This window comes from Neofelis nebulosa, chromosome 6 (assembly GCF_028018385.1).
Source record: "Neofelis nebulosa isolate mNeoNeb1 chromosome 6, mNeoNeb1.pri, whole genome shotgun sequence".
NCBI classification, from domain to species: Eukaryota; Metazoa; Chordata; class Mammalia; order Carnivora; family Felidae; genus Neofelis; species Neofelis nebulosa.
The window spans coordinates 44,200,787-44,227,093 of NC_080787.1; the positions used below are offsets into that span (position 1 = coordinate 44,200,787).

General features: G+C 36.4%; 1 protein-coding gene across 14 annotated transcripts in view; it reads left to right on the forward strand.

Moving 5' to 3' along the window:
- Positions 1 to 26,307, forward strand: part of UBR2 (ubiquitin protein ligase E3 component n-recognin 2) — a 125,619-nt gene that overhangs the window by 17,360 nt on the left and 81,952 nt on the right. For 12 of the 14 annotated variants that reach the window (XM_058733980.1, XM_058733975.1, XM_058733976.1 and 9 more), the window contains exons 3-4: positions 20,489 to 20,567; positions 22,428 to 22,541. In XM_058733980.1, coding sequence (XP_058589963.1) covers positions 20,489 to 20,567; positions 22,428 to 22,541 — 193 coding nt within the window. Of the gene's footprint in view, positions 1 to 9,659; positions 9,824 to 20,488; positions 20,568 to 22,427; positions 22,542 to 26,307 lie in introns of those variants that run through there. The other 2 variants (XM_058733971.1, XM_058733973.1) reach the window with 2 other exon arrangements.

Consider the following 26,307-nt stretch of genomic DNA (forward strand, 5'->3'; position numbering starts at 1 on the left):
GCAAAGAAATTGCACCAGCTCGGGATTAGCCACCCTGCCCATGTCCCTTTAGTCAGGACTAATCAGAAGGCCTCTCTGTCCAACTGCAAAATAGGGTGTCTGGAAGAGATGCAAACTCTGTGGCTGAACATTAGAAGTCTCTTCAATGATTTTTTAGGGCTATGGAGTTGTTTTTCCTTCCTCCCAGAGTAGTTATGATAAAATGAGGTAATCTATATAAGTAAAGTACTTGCAGAACTATATTTATATATGTAAAAAAATTTTCAACCAAACACTGAGTCTTCAGATGAGTTACTGAGCCATGAGTAATACATCAAGCAGAGGGGTAAACATACTCTGTGTGGAAATATAAAGCTCTAATGTGGAAGAATGAACCTCTTATTTCTAGTAAGAAGAGTTTGTTTAGTTTCTTGGTTTTTTAAAAAACTTGAAAACTTGATCTCTTTTTAAAAAGCTGAGTTCTATTTTAAGACTTTCTTTTTGACGTGAATACTCCAGAGATTGAAATCAATGCTGTGTTAGTTTAAAAACTTTTAGTTACCTCTGGGGCGCCTGGGTGGCTCTCGGTTGAGCATCCAACTTTGGCTCAGGTCATGATCTCATGGTTTGTGGGTTCGAGCCCCATGTCAGGCTCTGTGCTGACAACTCAGCCTGAAGCCTACTTCGGATTCTGTCTCTCTCTGTCTCTGTCGCTCTCTGTCTCTCTCCCCCGCCCCCCCTCCCCCCCGCCGTTTGTGCTCTCTCTTGAAAATAAATAAATAAACATTAAAAAATATGTATATATTAGGGGTGCCTGGGTGGCTCAGTCGTTTGAGTGTCCAACTTTGGCTCAGGTCATGATCTCACATCTTGCAGGTTCGAGCCTCGCATCAAGCTCTGTGCTGACAGCTCAGAGCCTGGAGCCTGCTTCAGATTCTGTGTCTCCCTCTCTCTCCCTCTCTCTCTCTCTCTCTCTCTCTCTCTCTCTGCTCCTCCCCCACTCTCACTCTTTCTCTCCCCCCAAAATAAAATAAAATAAACATTTAAAACAATTAAAATATATATACAATATACATATAACATATATATTATACATAATACATGTAATATATGTTATATGTATTTATATATAATATATATAACATTATAGTATATATATGATTTACATATATAACTTACACATATACATGTCATATATAACATATATATTTACATAATATATATGTTATATATGACATGTATTATATATTATACATATTACATATAATACATAGTTTATATATAATACATGTTATATATGTATAACGTATTCTATAAATTATATATATTAGTTATCTCTAATTATGGATATGCAACAGGAATGAAATTATACTGTATATATTGCAGTTGTGGCTTTTTTTCCATTTAACAATTTGTCTTGGAGATCGTTCTCTGACAGTATATATAAATCATCATTCTTTTATTTATTTATTTTTTTTTTTTTTAATTTTTTTTTCAATGTTTTTTATTTATTTTTGGGACAGAGAGAGACAGACAGAGCATGAACGGGGGAGGGGCAGAGAGAGGGAGACACAGAATCGGAAACAGGCTCCACGCTCCGAGCCATCGGCCCAGAGCCCGACGCGGGGCTCGAACTCACGGACCGCGAGATCGTGACCTGGCTGAAGTCGGACGCCCAACCGACTGCGCCACCCAGGCGCCCCAATCATCATTCTTTTAAATGCTGTATTTTGATAGTAAGTTCAGGCCATAATTTATTTGATTGCTCTGTTAATGAAATTAGAAATGGGTACTTCGAGGGCTTTTTCCTATAATAAACTAGAGTGCAAAAAACACTCTGTACATGTTTGTACACATCTCTTTTTACACGTCTCAGTATTTTTCTTTTAAGTTTATTTTTATTTATTTTGAGAGAGAGATAGCAAGTGGGGGTGGGGCAGAGAGAGAGGGAGACAGAACCCCAAGCAGGCTTTGTGCTGTCAGCACAGAACCCGACATGGGGCTCAAACTCACAAACAGTGAGATTGTGACCTGAGCTGAAATCAAGAGTCAGACACTTAACCAACTGAGCTTCCCAGGTGCTCCTGTCTCAGTATTTTTCAAGGTAAATGCCTAGAAATAGAATTTCAATGCTGTGTGTTGTCACTGTGAACTTCAGTATTTTGGAAATCCCCTTGTCTGCACTGCTCTCTCTGCCCTGGAAGATGACAGGGAGAGGGCAGTTGATATTTCCTAGGTAATTGAGATTCCTGTAGTTGTCTAAAAGGAGTCTTACATTCTTGGTTTACAGATTTGAGATCATTTTTGTTTACTGTTACCAGTTTGTTGCAGGATCAAACAGGAGTACCTGGCATATAATATCAACTTTATATGCATGCCTTTGTCTAGATGTTAGGAAATAGTAGAACTATGACTGGATTACTATGGGCTGATCCTTTCAGGTAAGGAAAATCAGATTTATATCACTAGAATTTTCCTCTTTGTACCCAATTGAGGTCTTTTTTTTTTAAAGGGAAAATTTGTATATTTCAAAAGGCACAAATCTTAATTGTATATTTTTGATAATAGTTAACCTCATGTAACTCACATCCCTTCAAGATAGATTTCCATCTGACTAGAAATTTCCTTCTTAGTAGCTCTAGCCCCTAGGTGACCACTATTCTGATAATTTCAACTTAGATTAGTTTTACCTGTTATAGAACTTCATAAAAATGAAATCACTCTTTTGTGTCTGGTTTTACTCACATAATATCTATCAGATTTATCCACGTGGTTATGATTACTGGAAATTGGGTTTCATTTTAATTGCTGAGTAGTAGTCCATTGTATGAATGTACTATAGTTGCCCATAATCCATTGTCCTATAGGTAAACATTTTAGGTTGTTTCCAGTTTGAGGCTATCATGAATAAAGAAAGCCTCTATGACCTTTTTTTTTTTTTTTTAACAATTCTATTTCTTTAGTGAAAAAAATTTTAATTTAAAGGAAAGAAAATGGTAATTTATTTCATAAATCATATCAGTTTATGCCAGCGTTGTTTTAAATACAACATATTAAAGTACTAGGTGTTATTATCCTTTACTTAACTCTACTTCTGTGTGTTTTAATATACCAAATAACATAAATCTTCCTCCATTAAAAATCTTCAGCTTTTGGGTTGTCTGGGTGGCTCAGTCAACCGTTGGACGTCTGACTTCGGCTCAGGTCAGGATCCCATGGTGTGGGTTTGAGCCTCGCATCCGCCTCTGTGTAGAGTCTGGAGCCTGTTTCGTATTGTGTCTGTCTGTCTGTCTGTCTGTCTGTCTCTCTCTCTGCCTCTCTCTGCCCCTCCCTGACTCGTGCTCTGTCTCTCTTAAAAATAAATAAACATTTTAAAAAAGTTTTTTTTAAATCTTCAGCTTTTTATGACACATTTTAGGAATATTAAGATACCATTAAAATAGACCTTTCTAGACAGTAATCTAATACAGTGAACATTCTTAGCTGATACATTAATTGCTGGCTGTTACCATTTGCAAACAAGTATTTTTATGGACTTATGTTTAATTTTTCATGGATAAATCCTTAGGAGCAGAATTGCTGGGTCAGAGGGCAAGTATATGTTGAACTTAAGAAACTTCCAAAACTTTTCTCTGAAATGGTTTTTTGTTCCCACCAGTGATGTCTGAAAGTTCCACTTGCTCCATATCCTCCCCAACATTTGATGTTGTCATTTTTTAAAATTTTTGCTATTCTGTGTAGTGGTATCTCATTATGCTTTTAATTATCTCTAATGACTAATGATGTTGGTGCAATTTTACACGTACTTATTGCTCATTCATCTAACTTCTAAAGTGTTTGTTCCAGTCTTTTGTCTATTTTTTATTGAACTGTTTGTCCTTTTATTATTGAGTTTTGGAGTTCTTTATATACTGTGGATACGAGTCCTTTTTGTCAGACATGTTTTGTGAGTAGTTTCTCCTAGCCTGTGACTTGTCTATATGGTGTCTTGATGACAGAAGTTTTTAATTGTGATGCCAATTTACCAGTTTTTTTCTTTTTGAATGATTGTTTCCTATGTTTAAGAAATGTCTGCCTTCCCCCAGGTAGCAAAGATAGTGTGTCTGTGTTCTTCTCTAAGTTTTCTTTTATCGGCTTTTCTATTGTAGATTTTATGTCTGGGTTTATGATCTGTCTCAGACTAATTTTTTATATGGCTTAAGGTAGGGGTTGAGCTGCATTTATTTATATGTGGATGTGCACTTGTTCCAGTACCACTTGTTATTTTCCCCTTTGAATTGCTTTCGTACCTTATCAAAATCCATTTGACCGGGGCACCTGGTGGCTTGGTCAGTTAAGCGTCCGACTTCGGCTCGGGTCACGATCTCACGGTCCGTGAGTTTGAGCCCTGCGTCGGGCTCTGTGCTGACAGCTCAGAGCCTGGAGCCTGTTTCAGATTCTGTGTCTCCTTCCCTCTCTGCTCCTCCCCTGTTCATGCTCTGTCTCTCTCTGTCTCAAAAATAAATAAATGTTAAAAAAAACAAAAACAAAAACCATTTGACCATATAAGTATGGGTCTATTTCAGAACACTCTAATCTACAGTAGCCCCCTTTATCCACAAGGGATATATTCCAAGTCCCCCAGTGGATGCCTGAAACCATGCATAGTACCAAACCCTGTATGTACTATGTTTTTTGCTGTACATACACACCTGTGATCAAGTTTAATTTATAAATTAGGCACCGTAACAGATTAACAGCAATAACTAATAACAAAGCAATGGTTATAACAGTATGCTGTATAAAAGTTATGTGAATGTGGTCTCTCTCAAAATATCTTCTTACAATGTATTCACCCTTTTGGTGATGATAATGAGATGATAAAATGCCTACATGATGAGATGAAGTTAGGGGAATGACATAAACATTATGAACCAGCTTTAGGCTATTTTTAGCCCTCTGACCACGCATCAGAAAGATGATCATCTGCTTCCAGACTATAGCTGACCACAGGTAACTAATTGCTGAAAGTGAAACTGCAGATAAGGGGGAGCTGCTGTAGTCCATTCGCTGAGATGGCTATTCTTACTGCAATAACCGCATTTTCTTGCTCACCGTAGGTTTGTAGCTAGCCTTGAATTGGTTACTATAAATCTTAAATTTCTGTGCCTTTAAATTTTCTTTTGTCTATTTCAGGTCATTTGCACTTTGTGAATTTTAGAATTACAGTTTGTCAGTTGTTATTTTTAAGAAAGACTGCCTAGGTTATGATTAGGATTGTGTTTAATCTGTGGATCAGTTGGGGAGAATTGACGTTTTAACAATGAGGTTTGTAGTCCTTGAACATCATATTTTTCCACTTATTAAAGTCTTCTTTATATTTTAAAAATTTTTTAATTTATTTTTGAGAAAGAGAGACAGAGAGCATGAGTGGGGGAAGGGCAGGGAGAGAGGGAGACACAGAACTCCATCAGTCTCTGAGCTGTCAACACAGCCCAGTGTGGGGCTTGAACTCATGAACTGTGAGATCATGACCTGAGCCGAAGTCAGATGCTTAACCAACTGAGCCACCCAGGAGCCCCTATTAAGGTCTTCTTTAATCTCTTTAGCAGTGTCTTACAGGATTTATGTAGAAGTTGTGCATGCTTTTGGTTATGTTTATTCCTAGGTATTTTATGGTGGTATATTTTTTTCTTAGTTTCCCATTTTTTTTCTGTGAGTATAAAGAAATACAGTTTGTTTCTGATAATTGAACTTATGTCTTGTAACCTTGCAAAATTGGCTTAGCAGTTTTTGTTGTTTTTTGTTCCTTAGGATTTTTATATAATCAGGTCATTTCTGAATGGGGACAGTTTTATTTTTTCCTTTCCAGCTTTTTATTTCTTTTTTGTGCCTTACTGCCTTGGTGAAAGTAGGACATTCTTGCCTTGTTCTCAGTCTTAGGGGATATATTCAGTCTTTCACTATTAAGTATAATGTTGGATATAGTTTTCTCTTACATACCCTTGATCTCATTGAAGAAGTTCCCTTCTATTTCTAGTTTGCAGAGTTTTTAAAAAATATTACAAATCACTATTGAATATTGTTCACTGCTTTTATGTTGCAGCTTTTGGGATTGTCATAGTTTTCCTTTTTTTTTTTTTTTTTTAAAGGTTTATTTCTTGGGGCGCCTGGGTGGCGCAGTCGGTTAAGCGTCCGACTTCAGCCAGGTCACGATCTCGCGGTCTGTGAGTTCGAGCCCCGCGTCAGGCTCTGGGCTGATGGCTCGGAGCCTGGAGCCTGTTTCCGATTCTGTGTCTCCCTCTCTCTCTGCCCCTCCCCCGTTCATGCTCTGTCTCTCTCTGTCCCAAAAATAAATAAAAAACGTTGAAAAAAAAAATTTAAAAAAAAAAAAAAGGTTTATTTCTTTATTTTGGGGGCAGGGAGCAGAGAGAGAGGGGGAGAATCCCAAGGCTCCATGCTGTCAGTGCAGAGCCCACTGTGGGGCTCAGTCCCATGAACAGTGAGATAATGACCTGAGCCGAAACCAAGAGTCAGGTGCTTAACCAACTGAGCCACCCAGGCACCCCATTATAGTTTTCCTTTTTTATTTATTAGTGATTGCATTGATTGATTTTTCAAATGTTTTTTCATTACTGAGATAAGCAGAGCTTGATTATCGTGTATTAACTTTCATATATTACTGGATTCAGTTTGCTAATGTTGTGTTGTCTGTCATTTTCTTGTAATGTCTTTGGTTTTGATATCAGAGTTAATGCTGGCCTTATAAAATGAATTAGGAAGTATTTTTTCTATACTTTCTGAAGAATCTATGTAAAATTGATATGATTTCTTGCTTAAATGTTTGATAGAATTTGCCAATAAAACAAACTGTCAAGGCCTGGTATTTTCTTTGAAGGAAGTTTTTGATAACAAATTTCTTTGATACTTTTTACAGTTATTCAGAACTTTATTTCATCTTGTATCAAGGAATGTGTTTCATTGTATAATGTTAAATTTATTGATACTAAAGTCATACATAATATTTGCTTATGCTGTTGATGTCTGTGGTATCTATAGTGAGGTCCTCTTTTTCATTCCTGATGTTAGTAATTTGTGTTTTTCTCTCTTCAATCAGATTGATGAATCTTTTCAAAGAATCTGACTTTTGCTTTGTTAATATTCTCTTTTATCTGTTCTGTTTCACTGATTTCTGCTCTTACTGTTACTCTTCTTTTTGCTTACTTTAGGTTTAATATGCTTATATTTTATTCTTTAATCTGTCAGTTATTTAGAAGTATATTGCTTAATTTCCAAATACTTGAAGCTTTTCTAGATACATTGTAACTGATTTCTAACACAAATGTTCTATAAGGTTTTGGTCTCGAAATTTATTGAGACTTGTTTTATAACTCAGTCTTGAATGTTCCATATGCACTTAAAAGTTGTGTTCTGCAGTTGTTGGATATAATATTCTATAAATGTCAATTAGGACAAGGTGATGGGTACTGCCTTTCAGGTCTTCTATATGCTTATTTATTGATTTTTATTATGACTAGCTTTTTTATCAGTTACTGAGAAAGGGGTATTAAAATATTCAGATGTGATTGTGGATTTATTTATTTCTTCTGTCCATTTATGTTTCAGTTATCAACTCTTATTAGCCACACATAGATATTTATAATTGCTGTGACTTCCTGATTATTGATCCTTTTGTCATTATGAATTGTCAGTATCCTTTATTAATTCTAGTAATATTCCTTGTTCCAGGTCTATTTTATCAGATGTCAATATAACCATTCCTACCTATCACAGCATATCCATTATACTTCTGGGGTTTTTTACTTTATTCTGTGGTTGCCCTAGAGTTTGCAGTATATATTTACAATCAATCCAAGTTTACTTTGTCTGAGAAAGTTTTTCTTGCTCCTTCACTTTTGAAGAATAATTTTGCAGGTACAGAATTCTAGGTTGATGAGGTTTTTCCTTCAATATTTTAAATATTCCACTCTACTCTCTTCTTGCTTGCATGGTTTCTGAGGAGAAGTCCAGATATCATTCTTATCTTTGTTCCTCTATAGGTATGATGTTTTTCTTCTCTGGCTTCTTTATCTGTCATTTTCTATAATCTGAGAATGATATGCCTAGGAATAGGGGTTTTTTGGCATTTATCATACTTGATGTTCTCTGAATCTTGGCTTGGTATCTGACATTAATTTAGGGAAATTCTCAGTAATTATTGTTTCAGATGTTTTTTCTGTTCCTTTCTCTTTTTTCTCTTTCTTTTCTCTGGTATTCCTATTACACATACATTATATTTTTTGTAGGTGTCTCACATTTCATGGATAGTTTGTTCTGTTTTTCTTCCAGTCTTTTTTCTGTTTGCTTTTCAGATTGTTGAGATATTCTCAAGCTCAAGGATTCTTTGCTTAGCCATGTCCAGTCTACTAATAAGCCCACCAAAGGCATACTTCATTCTGTTATAGTGTTTTAATCTCTAGCATTTCTTTTTGGTTTTCTCTTAAGATTTCAGGGGGCGCCTGGGTGGCTCATTCGGTTAAGTGTCTGACTTCAGCTCAGGTCATAATCTCACGGTTCGTGGGTTCAAACCCTGCATCGGGCTCTGTGCTGACAGCTCAGAGCCTGGAGCCTGCTTTGGATTCTGTGTCTCCCTCTCTCTTGTCTCTCTCTTTCTCTCTCAAAAGTAAACATTAAAAAAATAAATAAAATAAAGATAGATTTGGGGCACCTGGATGGCTCAATAGGTTAAGCGTCTGACTCCGGCTTAGGTCATGATCTCACAGTTTGTGAGTCTGAGCTCCATGTTGGTCTCTGTGCTGACAGCTCAGAGCCTGGAGCCTGCTTCGAGTTCTGTGACTTCCTGTCTCTCTGACCTTCTCCTGCCCCTGCTCACACTGTCTCTGTTTCTCTTTCTGTGTCTCTCTGTCTCTCTTTCTCTCAAAAATAAATAAACATAAATAAAAGTTAAAAAAAAAAATTTCCAGCTCTGCTTACATTGCCCATCTGTTCTTGTATGCTGTCTGCTGTAGCCATTAGAGCCCGTAACATATTAATCACAGTTGTTTTAAATTTCAGGTCGGATAATTCCACCATTTCTGACATATCTGACTCTGATTCTGATGCTTGCTCTGTCTCTTTAAATTGTATTTTTTGACTTTTAGTATGTTTTGATAGCCAGGCATATGATATACTAGGTAAAAGGAACTCCATAGGCCTTTAGTGATGTGGTAGTAAGGCATGGGGAAGGGCAAACATTATATATAGAGTCCTGTGATTAGATCTCAGTCTTCTAGTGAGCCTGCACCTCTGGACTCGGAACTTCAAATGTGCTTCTCAACACTGCCCCCATCCTCATCTGTCTTTCTGTGGGGCAGGATAGCTAGAGTGGGCTGGAATTGGATATTTCTCTTTCCCAGGCCCGTTAGACTCTGATAAAACCCTAGCAGGTTAGGCTGTGATTACAGTTTCTTCTGAGGGCAGACTATTATTATTTTTTAAGTTTATTTATTTATTTTTGAGTGGGAGGGGTACACAGAGAGAGAATGAGAGAGAGTGAGAAAGAGGATCTCAAGCAGGCATTGCACTTTCAGCGCAGAGCCCAGTGCAGAGTTTTTAAGAACAGAATGCCCTTGCATATTTCACAATGGTTCCTTTTTTTTTTTTTTTTTTTTTTTTTTTTTTAACCCCTGCTGGAAACAGGAGAGGATTTTTCTCTGATGTTCACTGTGAGAACTAGTAGAACTCCAGGAAATAAAACTCACCAAACGTGAGGCCCTGATGACTGGGTCACTCTCCAGTGCCCAGTGACTGAAGTTTTTAATCTCTCCGATGTTCACACTGAACTGAGCCTCCAGCAATTTGTCAGGTACAGTTCAGGTTTCCTACCTCACCAGTGGTACCTATAGAGGTTTGTGTTTGTTGGTTTCTGGTCTCACAAGTCAGTATTCTCTGTATTCATCTGTTGGTCTCTACAATTTTGGGGGTAGCAGTTTGTCCTGTGACCTCACTTCTTTTGTAAATCTAGGAATACTTATTGATTTTTCAGTTTGTTTAGCTTTTTACTTGTTAGGACAGTGTGGTAACCTCCAAACTTTGTACATGCTGGACTGGAAACTGGAAGTCTGCGTTCAATTTTAAGGATATTTTCCTGCATATAGAATTCTGGGTTGATAATTTTTTTTTCCTTTTCAACATTTTAAGGATGTTCCGTTGTCCTCTGACCTCTGTTGTTTCTGATAATGTCAGCTTTTTATTAGCATATCTATGGTGCTTTGTGTGAAATGTGCTGGTTTCCTCTAGCTGCCTTTGAGATTTTTACTTTCTATTTTTCTTTTCTTTTGAGAGAGGGAGAGAGCACGAGCGAGGGAGGCAGAGAAAGAGAGGGAGAGAGAGAATCTTAAGTAGGCTCCATGCACAGTGAGCACCCAACACAGGGCTTGATCCCACAACGATGAGATCATGACCTGCGCCAAAATCAAGAGTCAGATGCTTAACCAACTGAGCCACCCAGGCACTCCTGTCTTTGGATTTTAGCAGTGTGACTGTGATACGTCTAGCTGTGCATTCTTTGTTTTTGTCCTCATGAGGTTCCTTGAGTTTCTTGGAGCATAAGTTGATGGCTTGAACCAAATTTGGGAAGTTTAGATTATTACTTTTTCAAATATATTTTCTGCATTTTTTCCATTCCTGGGACTCCAGTTACACAGTAGTATAATTGAAGGACTAATTAGAACCACATAGTAGCGCATATATATAACTTATAAATATATGTAAAGTTGCTGTGAATATATGTGTGTATTATGAATATATTTACATAGATAGTGCATAGTCTAAACATTTTAATGAGAGATGCATGACCCAAGAGAGTTTGGAGATGACTGCTTTCACTAAAGCCCTAAAATCTCAGGAATCTGTGTGTACTTCCACCAAACCAGTATACCTTTAAGATGACAATTAACAACTGATCCTTAACTGTACACATTTGTCTTTCTGTTAAAGATAGGCTCCTAGAGAACAAGGATCTGGCTTTACTTTTCTATATAATTATGTAAAAACATAAAGACATTGGCTCTCTAGTTGATTTTTAGAAATCCAAAAATGCTATGACAGGCAAAGTAAAACTGGAAGTCACCAAAAATAGGAGAAGCAATGGAGAAAAATATCCCAGCCAAAAGATAACGTATGTATGTTATGTATCATATTCATATGATACAAAAGAGAGCTGGAATAGCAGTTTTCATATCTGACAAATAGAATTTATGGTAGAAAGCATAAAAGACACAAAAAGGCAACCAAATTAAAAAATGGGCAAAGAATCTGAATAGCCATATCTCCACATGTTCTTATTGGTTATTTTTGTACAACCTTGTGATACTACAAACTACTAAGTTGGACACTTTTTTTTCTTAACAAGCCATTGCATTGTTTTGTTTTGTTTTGTTTTTTAACATAAGCCCTGTGGTCACCGTAGGGCTTGAATTCATGACCCCAAGATCAAGAGTAACATGTTCTGACTGAGCCAACCAGGTGCCCTAAGTTGGACACTTTTGAAAAGATGAATTGTATGTGAGTTACATCTCAATTTTTAAAAAGCAATCTGTATAAGGGTGCTTGGGTGGCTCAGTTGGTTAAGCGTCCGACTTCGGCTTAGGTCATGATCTCATGGTTCATGGGTTCGAGCTCCGCATCAGGTTCTGTGCTCACGGTTCAGAGCCTGGAGCCTGCTTCGGATTCTCTGTCTCCCTCGCTCTCTGCCCCTCCCCCACTCGCACCCTGTCTCTCTCTCAAAAATAAATAAAACATTAAAAAAAAAATTAAAAAGCACTCTGTGTATTTGGCCTTAAGGGAAACTTCAGTTAATTCCCAGCTCAGAGCTGTACAGATTGTTCTCCCACTATAGTTAAAATTAGAAACAGCAAAAGGGTAGGTTAAGTATGTTTAGAAACTAACATTGCTAATGTTAAGTAAACAGATATCACTGAAATCACTAAGGAAATTTAGAAATGGAACTGAATGTTAAAAACATTGTGTGTTGAAATTTTTGGGACATAGCTAAAGGAGTATTTAGAAGGACATATATACCTTTAAATTATTTGCTAAGAAAAAATAAAGATAGGCAATACAGTGGAAACAAATGAAAATGAAAACACAACAATCCAAAATCTTTGGGATGCAGCAAAAGTAGTTCTAAGAGGGAAGTTTATACCAACACAGGCCTACCTCAAGAAGCAAGAAAAATCTTAAATACACAACCGAACCTTACACCTAAAGGAGCTGGAAAACAAACAAAATTCAAACCCAAAGGAGGGAAATAATAAAGATTAGAGCAGAAATAAATGATATAGAAACAAAAAAACCAAATAGAACAGATCAGTGAAACCAGGATGTGGCTCTTTGAAAAGATCAACAAAATTGATAAACCTCTAGCAAGATTTATTTAAAGAGAGAAGACCCAAATAACAAAGTCACTAGTAAAAGAAATAACAACCAACACCATAGAAATACAAACAGTTTTTACAGAATATTATGAAAACCTATATGCCAACAAATTGGACAACTTAGAAGAAATGGAGGGGTGCCTGGCTGGCTTAATTGGAAGAGCATGTGACCCTTGATCTTAGGGTTGTGTGTTCAAGCCCTATGTTCAAGCCCTAAGAAAAACAAAAATGGGGGCGCCTGGGTGGCGCAGTCGGTTAAGCGTCCGACTTCAGCCAGGTCACGATCTCGCGGTCCGTGAGTTCGAGCCCCGCGTCAGGCTCTGGCCTGATGGCTCGGAGCCTGGAGCCTGTTTCCGATTCTGTGTCTCCCTCTCTCTCTGCCCCTCCCCCGTTCATGCTCTGTCTCTCTCTGTCCCAAAAATAAATGAAAAAAAAAAAAAAAAAGAAAAACAAAAATGGAGGCATCACAATTCCAGATTTCAAGTTGTATTACAAAGCGGTAGTAATTAAAACAGTATGGTACTGGCATAAATAGACACATAGAGCAATGGAACAGAATAGAAAACCCAGAAATAAACCCACAACTATATGGTCAGTTAATCCTCAACAAAGGAGGAATGAATATACAATAGGAAAAGACAGTCTCTTCAATGAATGGTGTTGGAAAAAAAGGATCACTTTTCTTTCATCATACACAGAAATAAATTCAAAATTTATTAAAGACCTAAATGTGAGATCTGAAACCAGAAAAATCCTTGAAGAAAGCACAGGCAGTAATCTCTCTGACATTGGCCATAGCAACATTTTTCTAGATATGTCTCCTGAGGCGTGGGAAATAAAAGCAAAAATAAACTGTTGGGACTACATCAAAGTAAAAATTTTCTGTGTAATGAAAGAAACAATCAGTAAAGCTAGAAGACAGTCTTCTGAATGAGAGAAAATATTTGCAAATGACTTATCTGATAAAGGGTTAGTATCCAAAATACATAAAGAACTGATATACTGAATACCTAAAAAACAAATAATCCAGTTAAAAAATGGGCAAAGACACGAACAGACATTTCTCCAAAGAAGATAGACCGATGGGGCCAATAGACACATGAAAAGATGCTCAACATCACTCATCATCAGGGAAATGTAAATTAAAATTGCAGTGAGATACCACCATAAACCTGTCAGAATGGCTAAAATCAAAACAAGAAACAACCAAGTATTAGTGAGGACATGGAGAGAAAGGAACCCTCATACACTGTTGGTGGGAATGCAGCCACTATGGAAAATGGTATTGAGGTTCCTCAAAAAATTAAAAATAATAGAACTAACCTGTGATCCAGTAATCACACCACTGGATATTTACCCCCAAAATACAAAAACACTAATTCAAAGGGATATATGCTCCGTATTTTTATTGCAGCATTATTCACAATAGCCAAACTGTGGAGGCCGTCCAAGTGTCCGTTGATAGATGAGCAGGTAAAGAAGATGTGGTATATGGGGTGCCTGAGTGGCTCAGTCAGTTAAGCATCCAATTTCGTCTCAGGTCATGGTCTCGCAGTTCGTGAGTTTGAGCCCCACGTCAGGTTCTGTGCTGACAGCTCAGAGGCTGGAGCCTACTTTGGATTCTGTGTCTCCCTCTCTTTCTGCCCCCTCCACCACTCGCACTTTGCCCCCCCCAAAAAAATAAACATTTAAAAAATTTTTTTAAAAAGACGTGGTATATATTACACAATGGAATATTATTCAGCCATAAAACGGAATGAAATCTTGCCATTTGCAACAATATGGGTAGAGCTAAAGAGTATAATGCTAAGTGAAATAAGTCAGAGAAAGACAAATACCATATGATCTCACTCATATGGAATTTAAGATACAAGCAAAGGAAGAAAATAGACAAACCGAGAAACAGACTTTTTTTTTTTTAAGCTTATTTATTTTGAGCAAGAGATAGCAGGGGAGGGGCAGAGAGAGAGGGAGAAAGAATCCCAAGCAGGCTTCATGCTGTCAGCACGGAACCCAGCTCAGAGCTCGATCCCACAGACTGTGAGATCATGACTTGAGCCGAGACCATGAATCCAAGGCTCAACCAACTAAGCTACCCAGGTGCCCCAGAAACAGACTCTTAACTGTAGAGAACAAACTGATGGGTTACCAAAGGGTAAGTTGGTGGGGGATAGGGGAAATAGGTGATGGGAATTAAAGAGTACACTTATCATGATGAAAAAAAGAAAAATGATTTTTTAAAAAGGCTGTACACACCTATCATTCCTGGCTCTGTCTGCTGAAAGGGCCTAGAAACAATGGAACTCCTGAAGCAGTGAGCACACTGATATAACTAAGTATTTGCATAAATAAATAAATAAATAAATGGGAGAGAAGGGATGTTTTCAGTAGTTTTTCCATACTGAAAATTCCAATTAATAAAATAGGAAGGAGGGAAATAGAAAGTCACCATTAGGCAAATAACACAGCAGTAATTGTAGACAAGATCCATTGGTTGATGCTAAAACGAGTGGCTGAAAGTTTGAGAAATAGACTATTTGCATAGTCTCAAAGTATCTCTCCCCAAATAGATTTAGTTGCAAAAGATACAATAGCAACTTTGTAGTGAAGATATCTGACAGACACCACCTTAACAAAGTAAGCAGTGTTAACGCCACCAGTACTAAGACCTATCGAATCAGCATCATGTGCCCCCTGTTTGATGTACTGAGAAGGGCAAAGCACCACTTCTGTGACATCACTTCTGTGGTATTCTTGCCAGAAATGCATAACTCTAATCGTGAAAACGTCAAACCCAAATTGTGTGACCTCTGCAAAATAACTGTGACAAGTACTCTTCAAAAGGTTATGGTCACAAAAATGGAGAAAAGACTGAGGAGCTGTTAGAACTTGGAGGAGACTAAGGAAACATGACGTCTAATGCAATGTGGGATCCTTTATTGTATCCTGAGAGAGAAAAAAGGATCATAGTGGGAAAACTGATGACTTTTGAATAAGGGCTGTAGTTCATAATACTGTGCCAATATTAATTTCTTTGTATTGTTAACCTTGGGAAAAATTTGGTAAGGGTATAAAGGAACTCTGTACTATTTTTGCAACTTTATGAGTAAAATTATTTCAGAGACAAAAAATAAAAATATACAGGGTAAACATTGAGCTCAGTAAGTTAGAAGAACAATTGAGTATACTCAAAGGAAAAAGAAGAAGAGAAAAAGTTCAGAAGATAAAAGATGTACTGACTCTCGGGGCACCTGGGTGGCGTCCGACTTCGGCTCAGGTCATGATCTCACAGTTTGTGAGTTCGAGCCCTATGTCGGGGCTCTGTGCCGACAGCTCAGATCCTGGAGCCTGCTTCAGATTCTGTGTCTCCCTCTCTCTCTGCCCCTCCCCTGCTCACGCTCTGTCTCTCTCTGTCTCTCAATAATAAATAAACGTTAAAAAAAATTTTTTTTAATTAAAAAAAGATGTACTGACTCTGGAATTGTTATGCCATTTTTCTTGCAAGACTGAATAAGAAAAAGAGAATGTAGTACATAAGATTCAAAATGAAAATTGAAAATCATACTGCGTTTCTTTTGATGATATCATATCTTGCCAAGCTAGGTCCTCTACATTGCTGTGATTGGAAGCAGATACTTCGTGGAACAGGCAATGAAGGTTGCAGTGTCCACAATTTGATTCTAGGAGTTGAAAAATTGTCTAGTACCCAATAGGTACTAAGTTGTTTGAGTCTATTTGATGAGCAGAACAATTACATGTTTCTTTTAGTCAACGGGTACCCTGAAAAAAAAGAAATATAGAGACACTGAAGGTGCCATGAACCAAGAAAGTTTGTTAACCTTTGAAATATGAGAATTATGAACAACTAAGTTCTTCAAAAATTTTAAAAACCTAGATGAAATGGATAAATTCATAGAAAAATGATAGGCAACTTGAATACAGTATGAGAAACATTAGAATGGTAATCAGATATCTTCCCTCCCACAAACCCCATACCTAGATGACTTTATAGGTAAGTTCTAACAATTTCAAAGGAAAATTCCTCTCTTACACAAGTTACTACAGAAAATGGAAAAAGAGTGAAAACTGCCTTAACTCTTCATGAGGCTAATATAATCTTGATTTCAATCCCTGATAAATTCAAGACATAAAACCGTTTTTTTCATTAATGTAGCTGAAAGGATCCTGAATAAAATATCAGCTTGTCTGCATCTAAGAATATTCTAGAAGAGTGATGCATCGTAATCAAATGGTGTTTAGTTCAGGAATCCAGACAGTTCATCTTTAAAACAATTATTAATGTAATTCACCATTTTAATAGTTGAGAGAAGAAAAAAATGTTTTCCTGATTTGTACTATAAAGCATTTTATAAACTTCAGTAATTGTTTATGATATAAATTCTGAGCAAAGTATATATAAAACTATTGAATATTTGGGTGTTAGATTTTTAGAAGCTTTATTATGGACATTTTCAAACATATTAAAAGTAGAGTGAATGATGTTATAGATCTGACATGTACTCATTGCTCAGCTTCAGCAATCACCAGTAATATGGCAACTCTTTTTATACACACGTATACACACACACACTTTTTTTTCTTGCCCTGCCGGATTATTTTAAAGCAAATTCCAGACTGCATGTCTTCTTATGAGTCCTCAGAATATAGCTTTTTTCTCTACAACCATTAACATCCTAAAAAATTAACACTAATTCCTTAACATTATCTAATATCTAGCCTGAGTGGAAATTGTCCTGATTGACTCATAAATGTGGATTCAAAGTTCACACCTTGCATTTGGCTGTTATTCCTCATTTTTCCTTTTAATCTATAATAGCTTCTCTCCCTCTTTTTTTTTTTTTTTTTCCTTTTCTTTTCTTTTCCAGTTATGTCCCTAAGAAAATGGGTCATTTGTTCTGTGGAATTTTCCACATTCTGGATTTGTTTGTTGTGTCCCCATGGTGTTGCTTAACATGTTTCTTTATGCCCTGTATTTCCTCTGAACAGGTATTTAGGCATAATTAAATTGTTATGTAGTATTGGAGGGGGGTATGAATACTAACTTCATGAATACTGATGTGTAACTTCTTAATTCTTCATGTCAGGAAGCACATTATGCTTGTCTGGTTTTTTTGTTTAAGATGATCAGTGGGTTTAGGTATCTTGCAGATGCAACCATTATAAAGGTCTTCGTTATCCTTTTTATCTAATGTTTTAGCAGTCACTGATGCTTGTTATCTAGATCATTATTTTTTATTAGGGGGTAGAAAAATATTCTTAGTTTTTTGTCTGTTAGCTTGTCTTCTATAGAAGAAAAACGGTCCCTCCTCATTCCTTTGATTAGCTTGAAGTTTATATAGGAAAGGCAAGATATATTCTTGATTTTTTTGTAGAAGAGCACTTTCTTTGTAAACCTACTGGGAACATAATACTAATGGATACCCTTTAGAGATGTTTTACTTTAATATTTAAAGTAAGGCGAAGATGCCTACTATTACTGCTGTTGTTTAATATATTACTGGAGGTTCTTGTCAACAGCATAAAAGAAGAAAAACAAAACGGTGTAAAGATTGTAAGGAAAGAGAAAATTGTCATTACATACAGGCTGTATACTCACTTACTCCGGGAGAAAACAAAACAGAATCAACAAACTATTAGAACTGCCTTGAGTTCGGGGCGCCTGGGTGGCGCAGTCGGTTAAGCGTCCGACTTCAGCCAGGTCACGATCTCGCGGTCCGTGAGTTCGAGCCCCGCGTCGGGCTCTGGGCTGATGGCTCGGAGCCTGGAGCCTGTTTCCGATTCTGTGTCTCCCTCTCTCTCTGACCCTCCCCCGTTCATGCTCTGTCTCTCTCTGTCCCAAAAATAAATAAAAAACGTTGAAAAAAAAAATTAAAAAAAAAAAAAAAAAAGAACTGCCTTGAGTTCATCAAGGATACTAAAAATCAATACTGTTTCTTTTCATCATCCTTAAGCAACTAGAAAATGAGTTTTTTTTTTAAAGGAGATTGGAAGTTTATTGAATATACCACAAGGGAGCAGTGGGCAGGACAGCAAAGGAGAGACTGCCTAGAAAATGAGATTTTGAAAAAATACTTATTTAAAATAAAACCTAGAGAGTACCTAGATATTAGTCTAATCAAGAATATAAGGATTCATATAAAGAAAACTTTACAACTTCAGTAAAAGACTTAAGAAAGAATCATGGATGTGATAATTTACTCTTATAATGATGTTCTTACTCTTGAAGCTTATCAATAAATTCTAAGTAATCTCTGTCAAAATTTTAGCTGGGTATTTTTGAGGCACTCTATACACTTATCCTAAGTAATGTGTCCAAGAATAAAGAAGAGTTTGTGAATAGCTGAGCCAGCATTTTCGAAAGAGAATAAAAGGGAACTTAACCTGCCACATATTAAGACCTACTACAAAGCCATAGTAATACAGTTTGGTATGGTGTAAGAACAAATAAATCACTGACACATATTAGAGAGCTTATAGACCAAAGGAGATGTGGGAGCTTTATAAAGATGACCCCATAACCAATAGATAAAAGTTAAATCATTTAGTAGATGGTGTTGGAAAAAAATAGCTCAGTATATATTGAGAAATAAAACCTTATTCTACATGATATACAAAGGTACAGTTGTATTCCACCTAAATGTGGAAGATAAAACCAAAAGATGAATAGAAGAAAAAGAGGAATATTTTTGTGACTTGGGGTTGGGGAAAGAACTTCCTAAAACCTCACAGTGTAAACCAATTGCATGTGTGTGTATGTGAATTTAATTGCATCAGAATAGGTAGTACTATTTAACAAAGGACCCCATAGGCAAAATTAATACACAAGTGACAAACAGGAGACAATATTTGCAATGTTTAATATTGCCAGGTGCCATTATCCTCTAGATTAGATTCTGCAAATAAGATAAAAGAAAGCAATCCCAGCAGAAAAATGGGCAAAGACCATTTATAGAAAAGGAAGCCCCAAAAGTAATAAGCATATAAAGAATTGCTCAAAGATACTAGCGACCAGGGACATGCAGATTAAAACAATATGACATTATTTCAAATATGTTGGCCTTGCACATATTAGAAAACCAGATAAAACCAAATGCTGATGAAGATGCAGGGCTGTAAAAACCCTCATACACTGATGGGGGTATGTAGCCACTCTGGACTGTAGCATGGCACTCAGAATAAGAACTTAACATGAATTATGACCCAGAAATTCTGCTCTTGAGTTTATATGCCAAAGAACGTCGCAGACATATCTGTAAGAGAACATTTACACGATGTTTATTACAGCATTGTATAGTAGAAAGGCTTTGGAGGTTGTCCAGGTGTCCAGTGCAGGGAGAGTAGAGAGAGAAAATATTTTGGGTACATGACATAGCATACTATGTAGCCATTGGAAACAGCAAATCAGATGTACACATACAAAATGAATGGATTATGTTACAGACGTGTAAATGTAACGATGAGATATATAACACAATGAGAGTTAACATGCATTAAAAATACATGCACTCAGGCAGCTTTTCCTGCCAACACGGGTCCTGTCCTGTGCTTTAATAAAATCACCTTTTTGCACCAAAAAAAAAAAAAAAAAATACATGCACTCAAATACATTTTGCAAAAACACACACAACTAAAAGGGCACACAATAAGCACAGTAGAATGGTTGCCTATCAGGATACAGGAACTAGGCTAAGGTGAAATTTAAAGATGTTCCTAACTCCCCATCTCATTTCATGGAAGTGTAGGGATTCTTTTGTGTAGGATATGATCTGTAAATGTGTCTAGCTGGCAGTATGATGAAAGCAAATGAAACGACTGAAATGAAATGGGAATTTGATATCCCCAAATCTAGTGTGAGATCTACACATCTACATATCCAGAATGAGAAGCAGGTTCTTAAGCTGACTTCATTGCTCAAAGATCTCACAGATCTTTGAGAATAATATTTCCTTCTAACACCAAAGCACTTCCCTATTCTGGCTCTTCTAGGATGGATTCCAATTGAAATATTATGTTGTGATATATACAGTTATTTTATGACACTCTGATTTTTTTTTTTTTCTTTAACTTTACAGAGACTGTGCAGTTGATCCAACTTGTGTTTTATGCATGGAGTGCTTTTTGGGAAGTATTCACAGAGACCATCGATATAGGGTTAGTAATGCCCAGATAATAACCATACCCACTATTAAATTTTATATTAGATACCTTTTCTGTCTTTTTTAAATTCCAAGATTTAACACTAAAATGGGGGAGACTGGTTTAAGAAATGTGTTATTTTAACACCATTAAACATATGATAGCAGTGTAGAAATGAATTATGAATCCAGGCTTCCTGAATACATGGTTTAGGAAAGACAGCACAGATATCAGCTCCTGCATATTGCTTTTCAGCTAGTTTGTTTTGCTATTTTCTTATTGTTTATTATCTTCATAATTCTAGGTTTATGCAGAAGGTTATCAAAAATTAGAGGATAAAGATGAGAGGTAAAGGAAAGGGAAGGACATGGGAGAAAAGGAGTAAGGAAGTGTCAGGATTATACATTTAGGAAATGCTTTGTTGGTCATTGTCTACAGAAGATTTGTCATTTCTTAATATTAAAGAGGCATCTACTACATCGTGGAAGAGGGCCCAACTCCAGAACATAAGACCCACCTATTTTATTATTTTTCTACTGCTATAATGCAGTCAGTACTTTGCAAAAAGTCAGGTATGTTTGCTTTTAAATCAAGGATATGAACAAAGACAGTTTATGCTAAGTCTGTCCTAAGCCTGTCCTGGTTCCTCTACTAGAAATTGAAGGCAAAGCCGTGAGCATTCAAAAGTTAAGGAAGTGTTAGTAGCTGGAACTTTTCACCCTCAAATGAAATAGTAGAGGGAATATTGCAATCTTATTATTAATTCAGGAGCCCTGTTGGCTCAGGACTTTTCCTCCTGTTTGTTTGTTTTTTTTCACTCTACCCGAGTATTGCTAATAATGAACTAAAGCAGCTACAAAATTAAGACCCCTTGTGTCTTTGTATGTTTTTATTTTCAGAAGTCAGTAAGAGAATCCCAGTTTTCTTTAAGCTGTTCTATCTATATCTCGGGTAACCAGAAGAAGAATAAAAACTATAGGGTTATCATTTTCCAAATGGCTGCCTCCTCATGGTTTGTGGGGTTTTTGTGGGGTTTTTTTGTTTGTTTGTTTGTGTTTTGGCATATATCCCTGCAGCCCCTGGGAATAATTGTCACTTGTGGATTTACATTAATTATATTTTTATATATAACAGATACTTTCTTTGGACAGTATGTAATAGGGCTCGTTCTGAAATTTGCAGCAAATACCCACTCCTAAAACTCTCTCGTGCAGTATTTTTTTAAGGTAGAATTTCCTATAATTAATGAGTTGTATCTTGCTAGATTCCTTGAATCATTGCCATATCTTAGGGAAGTATGAATAATTCTTGAACACTGCAGATGGTGAAAACCTTTTCTGACCAGACAATCCACTTTACATTTCCTGAGCTGCTTTCCTTGTCCAAGAATGCTATTTAGAGGGTGTTAGAAAAAGAAAAACAAACTATTTCTGTAGGTTTTGTTGGTGATTTTCTCTTATCAGATGCAACAATCTTCTAGGGAAAAATAACCATAGTAGTCTTTACAGCTCTTGAATCTGTTATATTACATTAGAGCACTGTAACCAGGTGACATTAATACCAACATTGTACCAAAGCCCAGCAGGAAAACCCTGTTGGTTTTCCTAATTAAGGAAGTCATGTAGGTAGGCACATTTTACCTCTTTAAACTAGACTAGACACTACAAAGTAGCTTATTTCATTTCAGAATCACTTAATTTAGGCTTATTTAAGCTTTAAAACATCAAGAGGTTTGGCATTTTATTTCATTTTACTCCTCAAAAGAAATGAAACATTTTAGCGATGTTATTTCCTTAGCACTTGCTATTCTTATTTATAATCTGATAGCCCTCAGTAAATACTTATTGACAAGATACTTTACAATTTTTTTTCAAGATGACAACGTCAGGAGGTGGAGGTTTCTGTGACTGTGGTGATACTGAAGCTTGGAAAGAGGGTCCTTACTGTCAAAAACATGAACTTAACACCTCTGAAATTGAGGAAGAAGAGGTAAAAACGTTTTCACAAAGTTGTTTTTAAGGAAATACTGTTTTAACCACAAGTTTGAAATATTTTCAGACATAGGAACTAGGTTATGAGAAATGAATAAGCAAAATAGTCCTGTCGCTCTTACCAGTGACTAGACCTACTTTGAAAGGTCTTTTACATTTTATGGATGTCATACCGTTGCTATTAGTACTCACTTGTCATTCTGGAAGTTTAATTTAATTTGGACTTCTATTTGAGGTTTTGTTTTAAGTCCTCATTTATTACTGAAAGATTATTTTTCCTATGTGTATAGATTAATTTTGTTGTTTTTTGTATATTTGTGTTGTGACTAAGATTTTGTAGGCCAGGTACCCTTCTTTTCTGTAACTATACGTGGGAGCCAATTCTAATCACCATCTGGCATATCAGTGTCATTGGATATGTGATGAGACCAAGTATAAATAGCAAAGTACAAATTACAGTCACTCCAGCTGTAAATATGTGCTTTTTAAAATTCTTGATTCTGCATTATTTTCTCTAAATGATATTTGTAATGATATAGTAGGCTCTTACTAAATAAATACTTAAATCTCTGCTGCTATTTCTGACAGTTTGATGTTTGATTCAACACCCTCATTTCAGATTTTATTTTTAAATGATAGAGAAGTAGATACATTCAAAGTACTTATGCATCGTTAGCAGCTCTGCTACAGATTTGGGGCAAGTGAACATTAATAGTACTTCCTGGTCCTCATACCTTACAAGTCTCAAATATTTGACCTGCACTTTATGGTGCAGGACAGAGTCTTTTAGACTGTGTTCCACTGTGCTTAGGACAGATTAAAATTTGTGTGAAATGATTGAGTGCTATGAAAAACATATATTTTGTGTTTCATTTGCCTCGTGTAAGGCAAATGTGGTGTAGGATTTGCAACAGACACCCAGTGATTAGAGTTTCAGATTTCTCTACTTCTATTGGAGGAGCTCCATTTTTATCTCTTTTATATATTGGATTGGATTTCCATTTGTAAAAATACAAGACAAATATTTGACAAAAAGAGCTGTACTTTTAATTTAAAAAAATGAAGACTGGTATAAAACTATGGGAGAAGACATTTGCAAATCATATACAGTAGTCCCACCTTATCCATGGAGGGTGTGTTCCAAGACCCCCTGTTGATATCTGAAGTTGTGGATAGTACTGAACCCTATAGATACTATTTTTTTTCTTATTCATACATACCTATGATAAGGTTTAATTTATAAAGTCTAATTTTTTGTCAGTAAGAGACTGGTAATAACTAATAATAAAATAGGACAATTATAACAGTATATCATAATAGAAGTTAGGTGAGTGAGCGCTCACTCACTTGCTCTCATAATATTGTACTGTACCTACCTTTCTTGTGATGATGTGAGATGATAAAATGCCTACTTTGATGAGATGAAGTGAGGTGAAGGCCATAGGCATTGTGACATAAAGTTAGGCTACTGTTGACCTTCTGACCATGCCTCAGAAGAAAGAGTATCTGCTTCCAGTCTCCCAACTGACCTGGTGGTGACCAAAACCATGGCTAAGGGGGGACTTAATGTATCTGAGAAAGGTTTCGTATTCAGGGTATATATCTTACAACTCAACAACAGAACCACAAACAACACAAAAATGGGTAAAGGACTTGAATAGACATTTCTCCAAAGAAGATATAATACACATGACCAACAAACATATGAAAACATAGTCAGCATCATTAGTTGTTAGGGAAATGCAAATTGAAACCACTTCACACCCACTAAGATGGCTATAATCAGAAAAAAAGGAATGTATGTGTTGGTGAAGATGTAGAAAAAGTGGAGCCCTGCAGGGTACATGCCTAAAGGGGATGCAAAATAATTCAGAGCCGTGGAACAGTTTGACTATTCCTCCAAAGATTAAACATAGAATTGCCATATGAGCCTGTAGTTTCACTGTTAGGTATATACCCAAAAGCACTGGAAGCAGGTGTTCAAATGAGTATCAACTGTAATGTCTATCAATAGATGAATGGATAGACAAATTGTGGTGTACAGATAACGTACTATTACTCAGACATAGAAAGGAATGAAATACTGATCCCTGGTACAACTTGGATGAACCTCCAAAACATTATTCTAAGTGAAGGAAGCCAGACACAAAAGAACACATATTGTCTGATTCCATTTATATAAAATACCCAAAATAGGTAAACTTGTAGACAAAACACACACTGGTGGTTGCCAAGGGCTGGGGAAGGGGAGAATGGCAAAAACTGCTTAATGGGTAGGGGGTTTTACTTTGAAGTAATAGAAATGTTTTGGAACTATAGAAAGGCGGTAGTGGTACAATATTATGAATGTACTAAATACCACCAATTAGTTTACTTTAAAATGGTTAGGTTTCTGTTCTGTGAATTTCACCTCAATAAATTACTTAGAAAAATCTTAGGACTTTTGTTACCTTTTAGTCTTTGTTTTAGATAGACTGAAAATAATTTTTGAATAAAATTTGCTTGCAGTTACTCTGTTGACTTTATACTCGTACATAAGTTGGGTAGCTATCAAATATTGACGACTTGAGTTAATTTCCTGTTAGGAAGATGTTAGCAAGATTGCCTGCCTGGCTTAAGTTATATGGTTCTGCCTGGAGAATCTATACTGCAGCAACTTGACAGAGAATAAACCTCCACACTCTGCCATTTAATTCCAATTTAAGAATTCAGTTAAGAGAAATGAAGTCCTCAAGGATAAAACTGTAAGAGAAGCTATTTTTAAAATAGCATTTTGTTTAGCATTCCTGGTCCCCACTCAGTAAATTTATACATATATCTAGGTTTTTTTTTATCTTTTATGCTTAAAATGGAAGAAAGCTATAAAATATTTGCAATGTACTTTTTTAGTCTGTCATAGAATTGTTTTTATTGAATGTAATTTTTTATTATACGTTTAGCCTGCATCTTAAGAAAAAAGTTGGAAAAAATATAGCTGTATATTATCAAGTATATACTTGATAATACACTTCTCTAGGGATAATGTTTAGCAGTTCCATGGATCTTCTCAACTCTTGGCATTTGGGATGGGACTTTTGTTGTTGTTATATAGGCCAGGGATCAGCAAACTATGGCCCCATAGAGGCCCGTTACTGGCACCATCATAAACTAAGAATGGTTTTTATATTTTTAAATATTTGGAAAAAATCAATAGGATGGTGTCTGTGGCATGTGAAAATGGTAGGAAATTCAGATTTTGGTGTCTATAAACAAAACTGTACTGCAACACAGGTATGTTTAATTGTGCATTGTCTATAACTGCTTTTCCACTGCAACAGCAAAATTGAGCAGCTGTAACAAATACCCTGTAGACTACAAAAACTAAAAGACTTAGTATCTGACTCTTCACAGGAAAAGTTTGCTGACCCCAGATACATGCTGTCAGAAGCATTGTGTTTACTTATTTCCCACTCACTAACTGGCAGTAGCATCTCCCATCACTGTGGCAACAGTAAATGCCCAGCCAGGTTTCCAATGGACCCTTTGGGCATGGGGATAAGTAGGGAGTCTGGACTGTCTCTTTTGATCATCTTCATAGGACCTATAAGAAGTTTCTCTTCCGTCTCTGCATTAGGAAGTGTTATGTTTCTCTTGCTATGGGTCTGGTAACTGATTCCGTTTCCTTTTGTTGAGGCTTCTGGGAAACAGAGCCAAATGTTTGGAAACAGTGCCTGTGTGTAGTAGCTATTTGGAAATTTATATGATCTGCCTTTACAGTAAACATA